Source organism: Crinia signifera, chromosome 19 (genome assembly GCF_055691185.1).
Source record: "Crinia signifera chromosome 19, ASM5569118v1, whole genome shotgun sequence".
Lineage (NCBI taxonomy): Eukaryota > Metazoa > Chordata > Amphibia > Anura > Myobatrachidae > Crinia > Crinia signifera.
Window position 1 is genome coordinate 105666270 of NC_139226.1, and position 13193 is coordinate 105679462.

General features: G+C 46.9%; 1 protein-coding gene across 1 annotated transcript in view; it reads right to left on the minus strand.

Moving 5' to 3' along the window:
* LOC146042833 (arylacetamide deacetylase-like 3) overlaps nt 1-13193 on the minus strand; it is a 37442-nt gene that overhangs the window by 6310 nt on the left and 17939 nt on the right. Inside the window, exon 3 of the mRNA XM_083163088.1 lies at nt 3719-3935. Within this exon, the coding sequence (XP_083019214.1) occupies nt 3719-3935 (217 nt within the window). The remainder of the gene's footprint in view (nt 1-3718; nt 3936-13193) is intronic.

The following is a 13193-nucleotide window of genomic DNA, read 5'->3' on the forward strand; positions in this document are numbered from 1 at the left end:
TAGAGGGGTCACATTTTGTATAAGAACAAGTTATGCAAAGATGAGTGGTGGGCACTAAGGGAGAGAACCACATTAGATTTCATATTGCTTGGATTTAATAATTCAACTAATGTTTCGGTACTTGTGAGTTATCTGGGCGCCCGATATTGAAATTGTATGCCAGTACTCTAAGCATGCGATTTGATGCGATTTGATGCGATTTCCCTTGAAATTCCCTTGAAGAGAAAATCACGTTGCATTGTATGCTATTGTATTGCATGTGATGCGATTTGATGCGATTTTAATATGTACAGGCACCCAGATGCCTGTTTCATATGTGAAATGGCCCCCCAGACCCCATTTTTAATTGTATACCCATCCTGATGGCTAAATGACCCCCATTGTTAAAGCCACCCCACTATCAACGCCAACCCGAGGCTTGGCGAGCGCAGCGAGCCCGCGAGGGGCGGCGGTACGCATCCTCCGACCTTTTCATACCCCCACTATCCACGTCGGCGTGGAGTTGATTTTATATAGTGTGGTGAGCGCAGCGAGCCACCGAGCCCGAAGCGTGGCGAGCGCAGCGAGCCCCGCGAGGGGGCATGGATACCTTCACAGCTATACGCGTCCCCTCGCGGGCTTCACAGGTATCCACGTCCGCTCGGTGGCTCGCCACACTATATAAAATCAACTCCACGCCGACGTGGATAGTGGGGGTATGAAAAGGTCGGAGGACGCGTACCGCCGCCCCTCGCGGGCTCGCTGCGCTTGCCACGCTTCGGGTTGGCGTTGATAGTGGGGTGGCGTTAACAATGGGGGGCATTTAGCCATCAGGGTGGGTATACAATTAAAAATGGGGTCTGGGGGGCCATTTCACATATGAAACAGGCATCTGGGTGCCTTCACATATTAAAATCGCGTCAAATCGCGTCAAATCGCATCGCATGCAATCTGATTGTATGCGATGCGATTTGATGCGATTTTTAGGTGCGATGAAGAAAATCGGGCGCCCAGATAAGTCACAAGTACCAATGTTTCTTATTTTTACTTTTGATGCACTAAGGAACTAATTTACATACCTGCAGAATGTTACCAAATTTAGTGGAATAAATGTGGCAGGTCGCCAAGTCTGCAAAATCCACACCCATATATGGCCAAGTCACACCCATTCTGGAAGAAGCCACACCTACTGTAGAGCAGTAAACATTTAACCACAAAATCTGCTGATTGGTAGGGTGATCGGATTAAAATTGCATTTTCTGATGGCTGCAATGGTAATCAGAGGCTGCATTCTTTTGCCCCGTACACACGGTGAGATATTGGCTAATGGCCAATTTTGACTAGATGCACAAGAGATTTTGGCTAGATGCACTGGAGATTTTAACTGAGCAATTTTGCCTAACTAATTATAGTCTATGATCTAGTCAAAATTGCTTTGCCTATTTATGCTAGGAGGTACTGACTAAGCATTTGTATCTAAAGGGGTGTACACACGTCAAAATCGCTTAGGTTTGCCTGAATCGTTCTGTGTGTACACATTGTGCGGACCTGCAGCATCGCTATCGCTTGGCCATATAGACAGCGCAAGGCAACAATATTTTTGCTACACTTGGTATTTGTCTGTGGTTGCTGGGCTGGCAGGATGTATTGAGTACTTTCTGATGGCTTAACTACATTGTGATACACACGGGGCTCAGCCGAAACCGCCTGGACCGGGACCTGTGTGCAGATGGCGTAAGCAGGAGAAGCACAGTGAGATTTTGGCTATCTAGTCAATGCAGTCCTAATCGCTACTGTGCGAATTCACAAAGCGGACGATTATAGTCTGCGCGTGCATATAGGACGCAATACGGGTGCACGCCACTGTCCACTGATGAAATACTACTACATTTTTTCTTTGCTAACCATTGATTGACAGGAAGCCAGCTTCTGGGGGTGTCAGGGAAAATGCAGACGTGCCAAAATAAATGCAGGTGCACCTAGGGAAAATACGGGCGCACCCATGCATATTTAGAGTGTGACATCAGTTCCAACCTCAAACAGGCTGATTTCATCCCAGCAGCCAAGTTAGTCTCTGGCTTCTTAATCAGTGGTGACCAGTGGCGTTTTTACTTATGGACTGCAGCCCCTCCCACCAGGTAAAATCCACCACTGTGTGAAGTCAGATGCAGTCTATGAGACTGTCAGTGAGTCCCATTGGGAGGTGTTCCCTCCCTCCAGGCTCCCTCTATGGGATGGCATCAGAATTTGCATCTGTGGACTGCTCCCGAAGCAGCCCAAAAAGGCTGGGGGCCAGCGAATGCACAGTACTGAAGAAGCTACTGTGCAAGCTCCGGTCCCGTGGCGGAGGTCTAGACTGGCATCAGCGGCGGGGAACAGCGGGTGGCAGCACTGCAGCAGTCCCCCTTCTCCACAGAGGTAAGAGCCGCCGCTGGTGGTGATCAGTGGAAAAATCATTAGATGGTGAGCATCTAATGCAGGCATCTCCAACGTTGGCCCTCCAGATGTTTTGAAACTACACATCCCAGCATGCTTTGCAATAGTTTTAGCATTCTCTAATAGCAAAACTGTGGCAAAGCATGCTGGGATGTGTAGTTTCAAAACATCTGGAGGGCCAACGTTGGACATGCCTGATCTAATGGGTTTGGACATGTTCTATTTCTACAGCGTGCACATTCATTTGCCTACCTGATCGCTGGCCACTGAAAATTAGCTGCCGTGCGATCAAGTCTGAATTGGGCCCATACTCTTGGAAAGATCCCAGAGGTGAGGTCCAAAGATCTCGTCAAGGGTGTGTGCAATTTGTGTATTACACTAGTTGTCTTATATAAATTTTGTACTAGTAACCAGTGCCAGCAATAACTGCTGTGCAAGTCCAATTCTGCTAAATGTCATTATATCCACCTTGCACAAACACAAAACTGGGCAAAGATCAGTCTGGCAGATCTCCTCCCCAAATAAAACCTGTGCAGGATGCCTTGTGACTAAGGGGTTCACATAATAGGGCATCTGGAGTTTAGGTCACCAGTAATTAAGCCGGTGATAGTCAATAGGCAGGACACTATTGGTCAACATGCATTAGTTTGACATGGCCAATAAGTTGACATGGCCAAAAGCCCAATATGATAATGGTCAGCACAGCCTATGGTTAACATGAGTTTTTGTGATCTTTATTTCTTGAAGATTTTTTTATACTTTACCATCCATGTAAACTACGATTGGGAACGGTAAAGTAGCAAGCCAAGCTTTCTTCCACATGGCAGGATGTACCAAGCAGCGGCGGTACATTCCACCGCTCATCGTTGCGATGCTCATTGTACTAACATATGCAATAGGCAATGCAAAACGCTGCTCTTCCAATAAGAGCGACCCATTGAGATCACCGCTGCTGTGACCTGGGAGTCACTCTCTGCTGGTGCTGGTGGCTCTGGGTCATTGTGAGAGGGATCGGTGTCAGGTCTCTCACACAGCAGTGCTGTGGAGAGAAGCCCATAGGCCATCTACAGCTTTTTTTAGCTTGGTTTGTCCCAACAGGTATTTGTTATATATAATTATGGCAAAAACCACAATGCATAAAAATGTAGATAATTTTCAATATTCTAACATAGTTTTTACTTGATAAAAACTTAAATCATGCCAATATTATTAGTGATTTGCTGCAACTTCATAAATGTCAATGCAACGGATATAAATGCTGCCCACGAAACAATAGGTGAGCCACAATCATTGACTTCTTTACCAATGCTTCCAAATATGAATCCTCCTCCATGGTAGAACATAACTCCTTTCCTCTCACCAGCCGAGGGTGATCTGGGCCGGTAGACTCTCACAGACACCCCATCAAATTGCAAGTTTTTCATGTAGAGCTCTGGATCCTCCTCAGCCTTAGAAAATCTCAATAACAAACGTAAAACGCCAATCTCACTGCATATTCCAAGCTTCTGACATGTCCTCCCCTATTTATTGAGAAAAAAAAAAACTTTTCAGTGAAATGCATAAACCATTTTTTTTATACTATTGCAAAATATAATAATAATAATAATAATAATAATAATAATGCAGTAAAAAGCTCAAACAGCAAAGCATATCCTAAGAAATAAAACAGAAGATTCATAATGTCATTTTTTAGGGGCATTTTTCCTTTTGTGCCTTTTTTTATATATGTTTTTTTTTGTTCTCTGCATGCTTTGTGATCAAAAGGCAAGATGGGATCGGGATTTTTAAACATGTTTAGTATCAAACAAGTGGCCATTTATTGGGGGGAAAAGTAAGGCAAATCGGGGCAGCCTTGGGTTATCTCAACCCTGCTACGTATGGGAGTGGCCTCGTAATGGGGGGAGGAAATTAGATTGATGCAGGGGACTTAGTTGATTAATGTACATTTGTGTGTGCCAAAGGGGTGTGGTCTCACTACAAGGGTCTCACAGCATAGTGAGTGAAATGGGCAGGTATAAAATAACAACAATAGGCAGTGGTGGTGATCCGTTCTAGGGTACTCCTGATTGCCAGGCATGACCACTATACTGTTGTCTGAATATCTTTTTGCGGATCCCTTCCGCTCGTATAGTCCTCTTCATGACCAGATACTATTTAACTGTACCACTGATGTCTATTTTTTTTTTAAACTCTTTATTTTTACAGTGGCAAACGGCACAGCAAGAAAAATCAAACAACAGCACAGTGCTAAACCCGCCATTCTAGTGAGATCAGATACTGTTATATTTTGCACTAATAAAGGTCAAACTGATGTGTCAACCACTGTCATTTTTTGTTTTTATACTGTGTTTACAAACAATTGGTGAATCAATATTAATGGAGCGTGTAAGAGGGGTAAAGAACAGAGGGGGGAAAGCAAGGAGAGGTAGCAAGATGGGGAAGGGGAGGGGGGGGGGGGGTTTCACTAACATGCCTATGTAACAGATTCCTTTTGTCGGGGGTCAATAACAGAGCGGCGGTCTAGAACCAGCGATCACACCCCACCTGGAATCTGCACCACTGATGTCTATTTTAGTCTTATAATAAGGATTGTCCACATAAAGATTTGTTCTTTGAATCTTTTATTGTATGTACTGTATGAGTGGTTATAGATTTATGCTTTAACTCATCTATAAAAATTATTATAATAAAAAAAAGAATAGGCAGTGGGTGATGGGGAGAGAAAGAGGGTGAAAAGAAGGGAGTGACATGCAGTGGGTGACAGGGAAAAGGTAACAGGGAGAAGCAGTGGCTAACAGGGAGAGGCAGAGGGTTACAGAGAGTGGGTGGAAGGGAGAGGTAAAAAGTGATAGTGGGTAACAGAGAAGCAGAGGGACTACAGTGGGGTAAAGGGAGAAGCAGTGGGTGAGGGGCAGAGGGTGAAGGATAGAGGCAGTGGAATTTTGAGGTATTTATACAAAGGAGTAAAGTGGGTAAATTGGGCTGAAAGGGTTTACTGGGACATGAAGGGAAAGTATGTGTGAGAAAGAGAGGGATGAGGATAGAGAGAAAGAGAGGGGGGGAGAGAAACTGTGTGAAAAGAAAGAGAAAAAGACGGGTTGGTGGCAAGGGGGAGAAAGAAAGGTGGGAAGTGAGAAAGGACAAAGAAAGTGTGTACTTGTGAGAAAGAGTGAGCGGGAGAGAGAGAGAAAGTGAGTAAAGCCCCGTTCACATGGGGCATTCTAGCCAGGATCACCGGGGATATGGTCAAGAGCGACCATATGTCCATGTATACGGGGCAACTGTTGCCGGGAGCGCACTCCGGCGACCAGCCCTGCAATGGTCCTGCGACCAACTGCTTCCCCCGGCAGTGTCTTGTTTTTATCAGTGACCATCACTGATGAAAACGGGACACTCAGCAATTTGGTCGCTGTGTGATATATCGCTCAGCGACCAATCTCTCTGTGTGTACGGAACTTAAAAGAGGGGGAGAGAGAAAGTGAGGGAGAGAGTGAGATAAAGAGGGATGGGTGTGGTATAGGGTTCCGACAGTCGGGATCCCTACAGTCATTAGCCCAACATCGGGATCCCGACTGCCCGGACTCAGACAGCATGGTGAGCGCAACAAAGCCCCTCGCTACACTCACCACCTATTCTATTCTCCCTCTATGGGGGTTGTGGACCCCCACGAGGGAAAATAGCGGGTGGCCGTCGGGCACCTGTCTGTCGGCGTTTTGACAGTCGGCATCCCCACGTCGGGTAAATGACTGTCGGCATCCCGACTGTTGGGACCACGTCCGGCACCCAAGAGAGACAGAAAGGTGGTTGGGTGTAGAGAGAGAGGGAATGGGGAGAGGAAGAGTGTCTGTGTGTGTGTGACATTTTTAAAACCCACCCTGTAACATAACAGTTAGGAGCTGATTGGCGAGAGAGAAAGAGACAGATTATTTATGTATTACCAGTTATTTATATCGCCCACATATTCCGCAGCACTTTACAGAGAATATTTATTTGAACATTCAGTCCCAGTGGATCTTACAATTTACAGTATATTCCCTACCACATGTGCATGCACACACAGGCCTTCTAGAGTTAATTTTGTTGGGAGCCAATCAGAGGTTAAAGGGGGGGGGGGAGAGAAATTGAGTTCCACCACCTCTAATGATGAGGTGGAAATAGTTCAATGTCCACATTGGCCCTGCACAGTAATTCTAACATTAGCATTATACTGTAGTTTGCAGGAGGAGTGCCAAAAACCCTACCACAGGCCCTGCCTAATGGGGGGAAGGGGGAGGGGTAATTAGGTGGCAGAGGGATCTGAGTTCCCCCACCTCTCCTGAACCACTTTAAGCACTGGAGCACTGGAGTACCTGGAGGAAACACACTTAAGTACAGGGAGAATATGCAAACTCCGCACAGTTAGGGCCATGGTGGAAATTGAACCATGACCTCAGTGCTGTCAGGCAGTAATGCTAAGCATAGCATACCGCCACCTGCCGCCCGGCCGAATCCCCTCGGTAGCATGCGAATGGATGTCACATCTAATTGTGCATCAAATGTTTGCCAGAGAAATATCAGATTATTACCTGGTAATATGTTTTCCTCTACTCCACCATGGCAGCCATTACAAATGGGTTCCTCCCCACTGGGTAGTGCTTCAGAAAGGGAAAAAAAGACACCAGCCATTATAAGAAGGCACCTCCTCCTGGCCTCAGTGTCTTTGCATTCTCCAGCTTTAAAACAAAAAACATCATTAATCCGCATAACACATGTTAACAGTCAAAACACATCGGGACGGGAATATATGCTGCCATGGTGGAGTAGAGGAAAACATATTACCAGGTAATAATCTGATATTTCCTCTACCTCCCCCAGGGCAGCCTTTACAAATGGGTAATACCCTAGCAGTTGATATATGGGAGGGCATACTCACGAAACCAGAGTTACTTCACTCCAGACTTCAAATTAAATAATAAGGTACTGCTTTAGCCTCTTTCCTTATATCACCGCACTAAGGACGCTCCTCCCGACCTTAGCATCTGATGACGACATCACATCCACACGATAGTGCCTCGTGAAGGTATGAATGGATGACCACCCGGCTGCTTTGCACAACTCCAATACTGAGGCAGATCCTTTCTCTGCCCAGGAAGATGCAAACGCCCTTGTGGAATGGGCCTTCAGACCCACTGGAGGCTCTCTTTGCCTAATCTGATATGCTCTGCAGATACAGGCCTTGATCCATCTAGCCAATGTGGCTTTTGATGCAGCTTGACCCTTGTTTACTCCTTCCGTTAAAACGAATAAATTCTTCGATTTCCGGATACTTTTCGTATTCTGTACGTAAATCTTCAGCGCTCTCACAACATCTAATCTGTGTAATCGCTCTTCTTTCACATTTGACGGATTGGCACAAAAAGAAGGTAGGATTATATCCTGGTTGATGTGAAAGTCTGATACAACTTTAGGTAAAGGGGGAAATTTACCAATATGAAAAACCTAGTTTTTCGTATTGGTTTTTTCCCTACGGTTGCATACGACTGTTTAAGTCGTATGCAAACTCGTGTTCCGGAGGGGGATTTACAAAGCAGTCAGATACGACTGCTTTGTAACCCTCCGATGGTGTAGCCATCCGTATTAGCAGCCGTATATACGGCTGCTAATACGAATTATTTCTAGCAGTCTGCACGGATCAGTCAGATCCGTGCAGGCTGCAGTGTGTAAAAAAAAATAGAAAAATAAATAAATAAAAAAAAAACGGCGTGGGTTCCCCCCCACAGCCGAAACCAGCACCAGGCTGAAGGAGCCGGGGCCGGTAATTAAAAATCAGGGAACCCGACAAATAGGGGTTCCCCGATTTTTAACAACCAGCCCCAGGCTCCAGGTCCGGGGCTGGTTCCCAAAATACGGGGGACAAAATGACTAGGGGTCCCCCGTATTTCAAGAACCAGTCCCAGGCACAACCAGCCGGCAGGGTAATGCCACAGCCGGGGGACACTTATTATATAAGGTCCCGCGGCCAAAACATTAACCCTACCGACCAGTCAGCCTGGCCAGGGGCCCTGGGGGAGTGGGGACCCCCCCAATGAAGGGGTCCCCCCCCTCCAGGACTTACCTGACCAGGCTGAAGCCTGGTACTGTCCCCGATGCCCCTGGGCGGTGGGCATCGGGCTGATTATGGTGTAAAAATAAGGTTAAACTATTGTTTTTTACTGTGGCACTACAAGTGCCAGCAAGCCTCCCCAGCAAGCTGGGACTTGGAGAACCACAAGTCCCAGCCTGCTGGGCATTAAAGGGCCCGCTGGCACTTGTAGTTCTACAGTTAAAAAAATAGTGCACAAAACACACTGACACACTTTTAAAATAAAACTTTATTACATACAAAGCCCACACATACTAATACTTACCTATCTTCTTTCCGTAGGTAGCCCTGATGTCCTGTGTCGGCGTCTTCTGGTCCTGTGTCGTCTTCTTCCTCCATGTCGACCGTCGCTGTCGCCGTCCGGATCCGACGAAATCCATTTGGGAAGCTGTGGAAGGAACCATACTCACCTGTCCCAGCGCGACGTAGTCCAGGTAAGTGTCTTGGCAAAAAAACAAAACGAACACCCGAATCCAGCCGGACAAGCAGGGAGCCGCACGGTGTTTACATCGTGCGGCTCCGCCTCCCGAATGCCGCTATTGGCCGCCTTGCGGCCTAGCGGCTCCTGATTGGCCGCTAGGCCGCAAGGCGGCCAATAGCGGCATTCGGGAGGCGGAGCCGCACGATGTAAACACTGTGCGGCTCCCTGCTTGTCCGGCTGGATTCGGGTGTTCGTTTTGTTTTTTTGCCAAGACACTTACCTGGACTACGTCGCGCTGGGACAGGTGAGTATGGTTTCCTTCCACAGCTTCCCAAATGGATTTCGTCGGATCCGGACGGCGACAGCGACGGTCGACATGGAGGAAGAAGACGACACAGGACCAGAAGACGCCGACACAGGACATCAGGGCTACCTACGGAAAGAAGATAGGTAAGTATTAGTATGTGTGGGCTTTGTATGTAATAAAGTTTTATTTTAAAAGTGTGTCAGTGTGTTTTGTGCACTATTTTTTTAACTGTAGAACTACAAGTGCAAGCGGGCCCTTTAATGCCCAGCAGGCTGGGACTTGTGGTTCTCCAAGTCCCAGCTTGCTGGGGAGGCTTGCTGGCACTTGTAGTGCCACAGTAAAAAACAATAGTTTAACCTTATTTTTACACCATAATCAGCCCGATGCCCACCGCCCAGGGGCATCGGGGACAGTACCAGGCTTCAGCCTGGTCAGGTAAGTCCTGGAGGGGGGGGACCCCTTCATTGGGGGGGTCCCCACTCCCCCAGGGCCCCTGGCCAGGCTGACTGGTCGGTAGGGTTAATGTTTTGGCCGCGGGACCTTATATAATAAGTGTCCCCCGGCTGTGGCATTACCCTGCCGGCTGGTTGTGCCTGGGACTGGTTCTTGAAATACGGGGGACCCCTAGTCATTTTGTCCCCCGTATTTTGGGAACCAGCCCCGGACCTGGAGCCTGGGGCTGGTTGTTAAAAATCGGGGAACCCCTATTTGTCGGGTTCCCTGATTTTTAATTACCGGCCCCGGCTCCTTCAGCCTGGTGCTGGTTTCGGCTGTGGGGGGGACCCCACGCCGTTTTTTTTTTAATTTATTTATTTTTCTATTTTTTTACACTGCAGCCTGCACGGATCTGACTGATCCGTGCAGGCTAAAACGCAAATAGAACAGGAAAATGGTGTTCTATTTTCCTGTCGTATTAGCGTGGGTGTTTTACACCACTAAGCAGCCGTATTATCAGTACGGCTGCTTAGTAAATCAGAAACAACCATTCTTTTGAATGGTGATTTCTGTCGTATCCTATCGATGGTGTAGGGCATTCGTATTTGTAACTACAAATACGAATGTTCCATCTTTAGGACTACGAATTGTTGTATTTTTGGGATTGTAAATCCCGAAAATACAAATTCGTAAAAAAAAGGTGTATTTCTCCCTACGAATACACCTTTTTTCTACGAATCCATTTTGGTAAATGTCCCCCAAAAATTCAGGGTTAGTTCGCAGCACTACCCTGTCTTCAAAAAAATTCAAAAAGGGCTCCTCCGCCCAAAGTGCCTGCAATTCTGACACCCTCCTTGCGGAGGTTATTGCCACTAAAAAACTGACTTTCCAGGAAAGTAACTTAAGTGTAGCCTCCTGTAGCGGCTCGAACGGTGCTTCCGTCAAAACTCCTTAAACTAAATTTAAGTCCCACGGTGCCACTGGCGACCTAAATCTTGGTTTTATCCTTTTCGCAGCCTGGATAAACCTGCGTATGTATCTGTTCTCTGCCAGATCCCAATCTAACATTGCTCCCAATGCTGATATTTGTACTTTCAAAGTACTTACTGCTAAGTCCAGTTGTAAACCTGCCTGTAGAAATCCAAGTACTGAAGCAACTTTACTCGGTATTTGTTGGTTTGAACTACACCAGGACAAGTATCTCTTCCACACTCGATAATATATTTTGGATGTTGAATGTTTCCTTGCTTTAAGCAGAGTGTTGATCACTGAATCACAGAAACCTTTAGATTTTAATGTAGCGGTTTCAGAAGCCAGGCCGTCAGTTTCCATGCTGGTGGCTGCGGTTGACGTACTTGGCCTTGGACTAGGAGATCGGGCCATTCGGGCAGGAACCATGGTCCGTCCACTGCCATTTGCATCACTGTAGCAAACCACGCCCTCCTTGGCCAATACGGAAGTATCGCTATCACTTCCGTCTCCTCTCTCTGTATCTTTCTCAGTAGGCGCGGAATAACTGGAATCGGCGGGAAGACATATGCTCTGGACATGTTCCACTCCGCTGTCAGGGCATCTACCTGCTCCGCTTGTGGATCTCTGAACCTTGAGAAGTACCTTGGGACTTTTTTGTTGCGACTTGTGGCCATAAGATCCACCTGTGGCCACCCCCATTTCTCTACTATCATGTTGAACAGGCTGTCGTTGAGCGCCCACTCGCCCGGTAGGCACTCTGTTCTGCTTAATGAGTCCGCAACCAGATTGTCTTTCCCTGCCAGGAAGACTGTCGAAATGCTGTGTACATGACACTCTGCCCATTCCAATAACTGGGATGTTATCTCCATGAGACGTCGACTTCTCGTCCCGCCTTGACGGTTTATGTACGAGACTACCGCCCGATTGTCCGATCTTATGTTTAGGTCTCTGGCTATCAGCAGATCCTGGAACTCCTGACATGCCATGACCACGCCTTCATTTCCCTGAGATTGGAATGTGCGGCTTGCCACCTTGGAGACCACCGTCCCTGTGCAATGGACTGACCGCATGTCGCTCCCCAGCCTCCTTGGCTGGCATCTGTTGTTACCGTGACCTGGTTGACTACTGCAAACGATTTTCCTGCTTCTAGTCGTTCCACGTCTGACCACCAGGCCAAATCTGACTTTGCGGCTCTTGTTAATATTATCTTCTGAGTAAGATCTTTGCTGTTCTTGTTCCATTGTGACAGGAAGCAACTTTGGAATTTCCTTGTGTGGAACCTTGCCCATGGTACTGTCTCTAATGCGGCTGCCATCAATCCCAGTATCTCCATGCAGTCTTGGGATGACACGACTGATCTCCTCATAATTAATCTTACTTGGTGTACCAATTTCTCTCTTCTGGTCTCCGTGAGAGACACTCTCATGTTTTGAGTATCTTTTGATACCCCCAAGTATGTAATCTTTTGAACTGGCATCAGTTGACTCTTCTTTACGTTGATCAGCCATCCATGATGTTCCAGACATTTGAGCACTAACTCTGTGTGTTCCCTTACCAGTTCTTCTGAATCTGCAACAATTAAAATATCGTCGAGATAGGGCCAGAGTTTTACTCCCTCCTGTCTCAGCTTTGCTATGATCACAATCAGCACCTTTGAGAAAGTTCGCGGGGAAGTCGACAGGCCGAAGGGAAGAGTCACGAATTGATAAGTGACCCCTTGCAGACGGAACCTTAGAAACTTGTGATGGTTTGCGTATATATGGGTATATGTAGATAGGCGTCTTTTAGATCTATGGACGTCATGCAATCCCCGCGTTTTAAGTCTGGGATTATCGATCTCACTGACTCCATCTTGAACGTTCAGCTTAACACAAACTTGTTCAAGCGCCTTAAGTCTAGGATGGTTCGAAAACCTCCTGACGCCTTTTTTTACCACGAAGAAGCGAGAAAACCATCCCTGCTTCTCTTGCTTCTTCGGAACTACTTCGACAACTCCTTGTCTTAGCATTTCTTCCAGACTTGAAAATAGCGCCTGTCTCTCCTCCATGTCGCTGGGTATTGGAGACTCCACAAAGAGATTTCCTGGAAGTCTCATAAATTCTATTCGATATCCGGACTGAATTATTTCCAGAACCCACCTGTCCGTGGTGGATTCTCGCCAAGCTTGGTAAAACTATTTGAGCCTGGCACCAACTCTCTGTATGACGGCGTCATTGTTGCTCCTTTCGGAAAGGAGCCTTCCCTTCTTTCCCTCTTTGGGCACGAAAGGATGCTCGAGACATCCAGTTTCCTCTCCTATAGGCCCTTCCTGGCCTATAAGCCCTGGAATCTCTATATTCCTGATGCTGAAATCTATTAAATTTCGCTGGAACATCCTTTTTGACAGCCTTATCCTGGGGCAACCAGACTGATTTACCCCCTGAGATTTTAGTAATTAGTTCATCAAGCTGTTTTCCAAACAGATACTCCCCTTGGAATGGTAGGGATAGCAATTTATTTTTCGACTGCACGTCAGCCGCCCA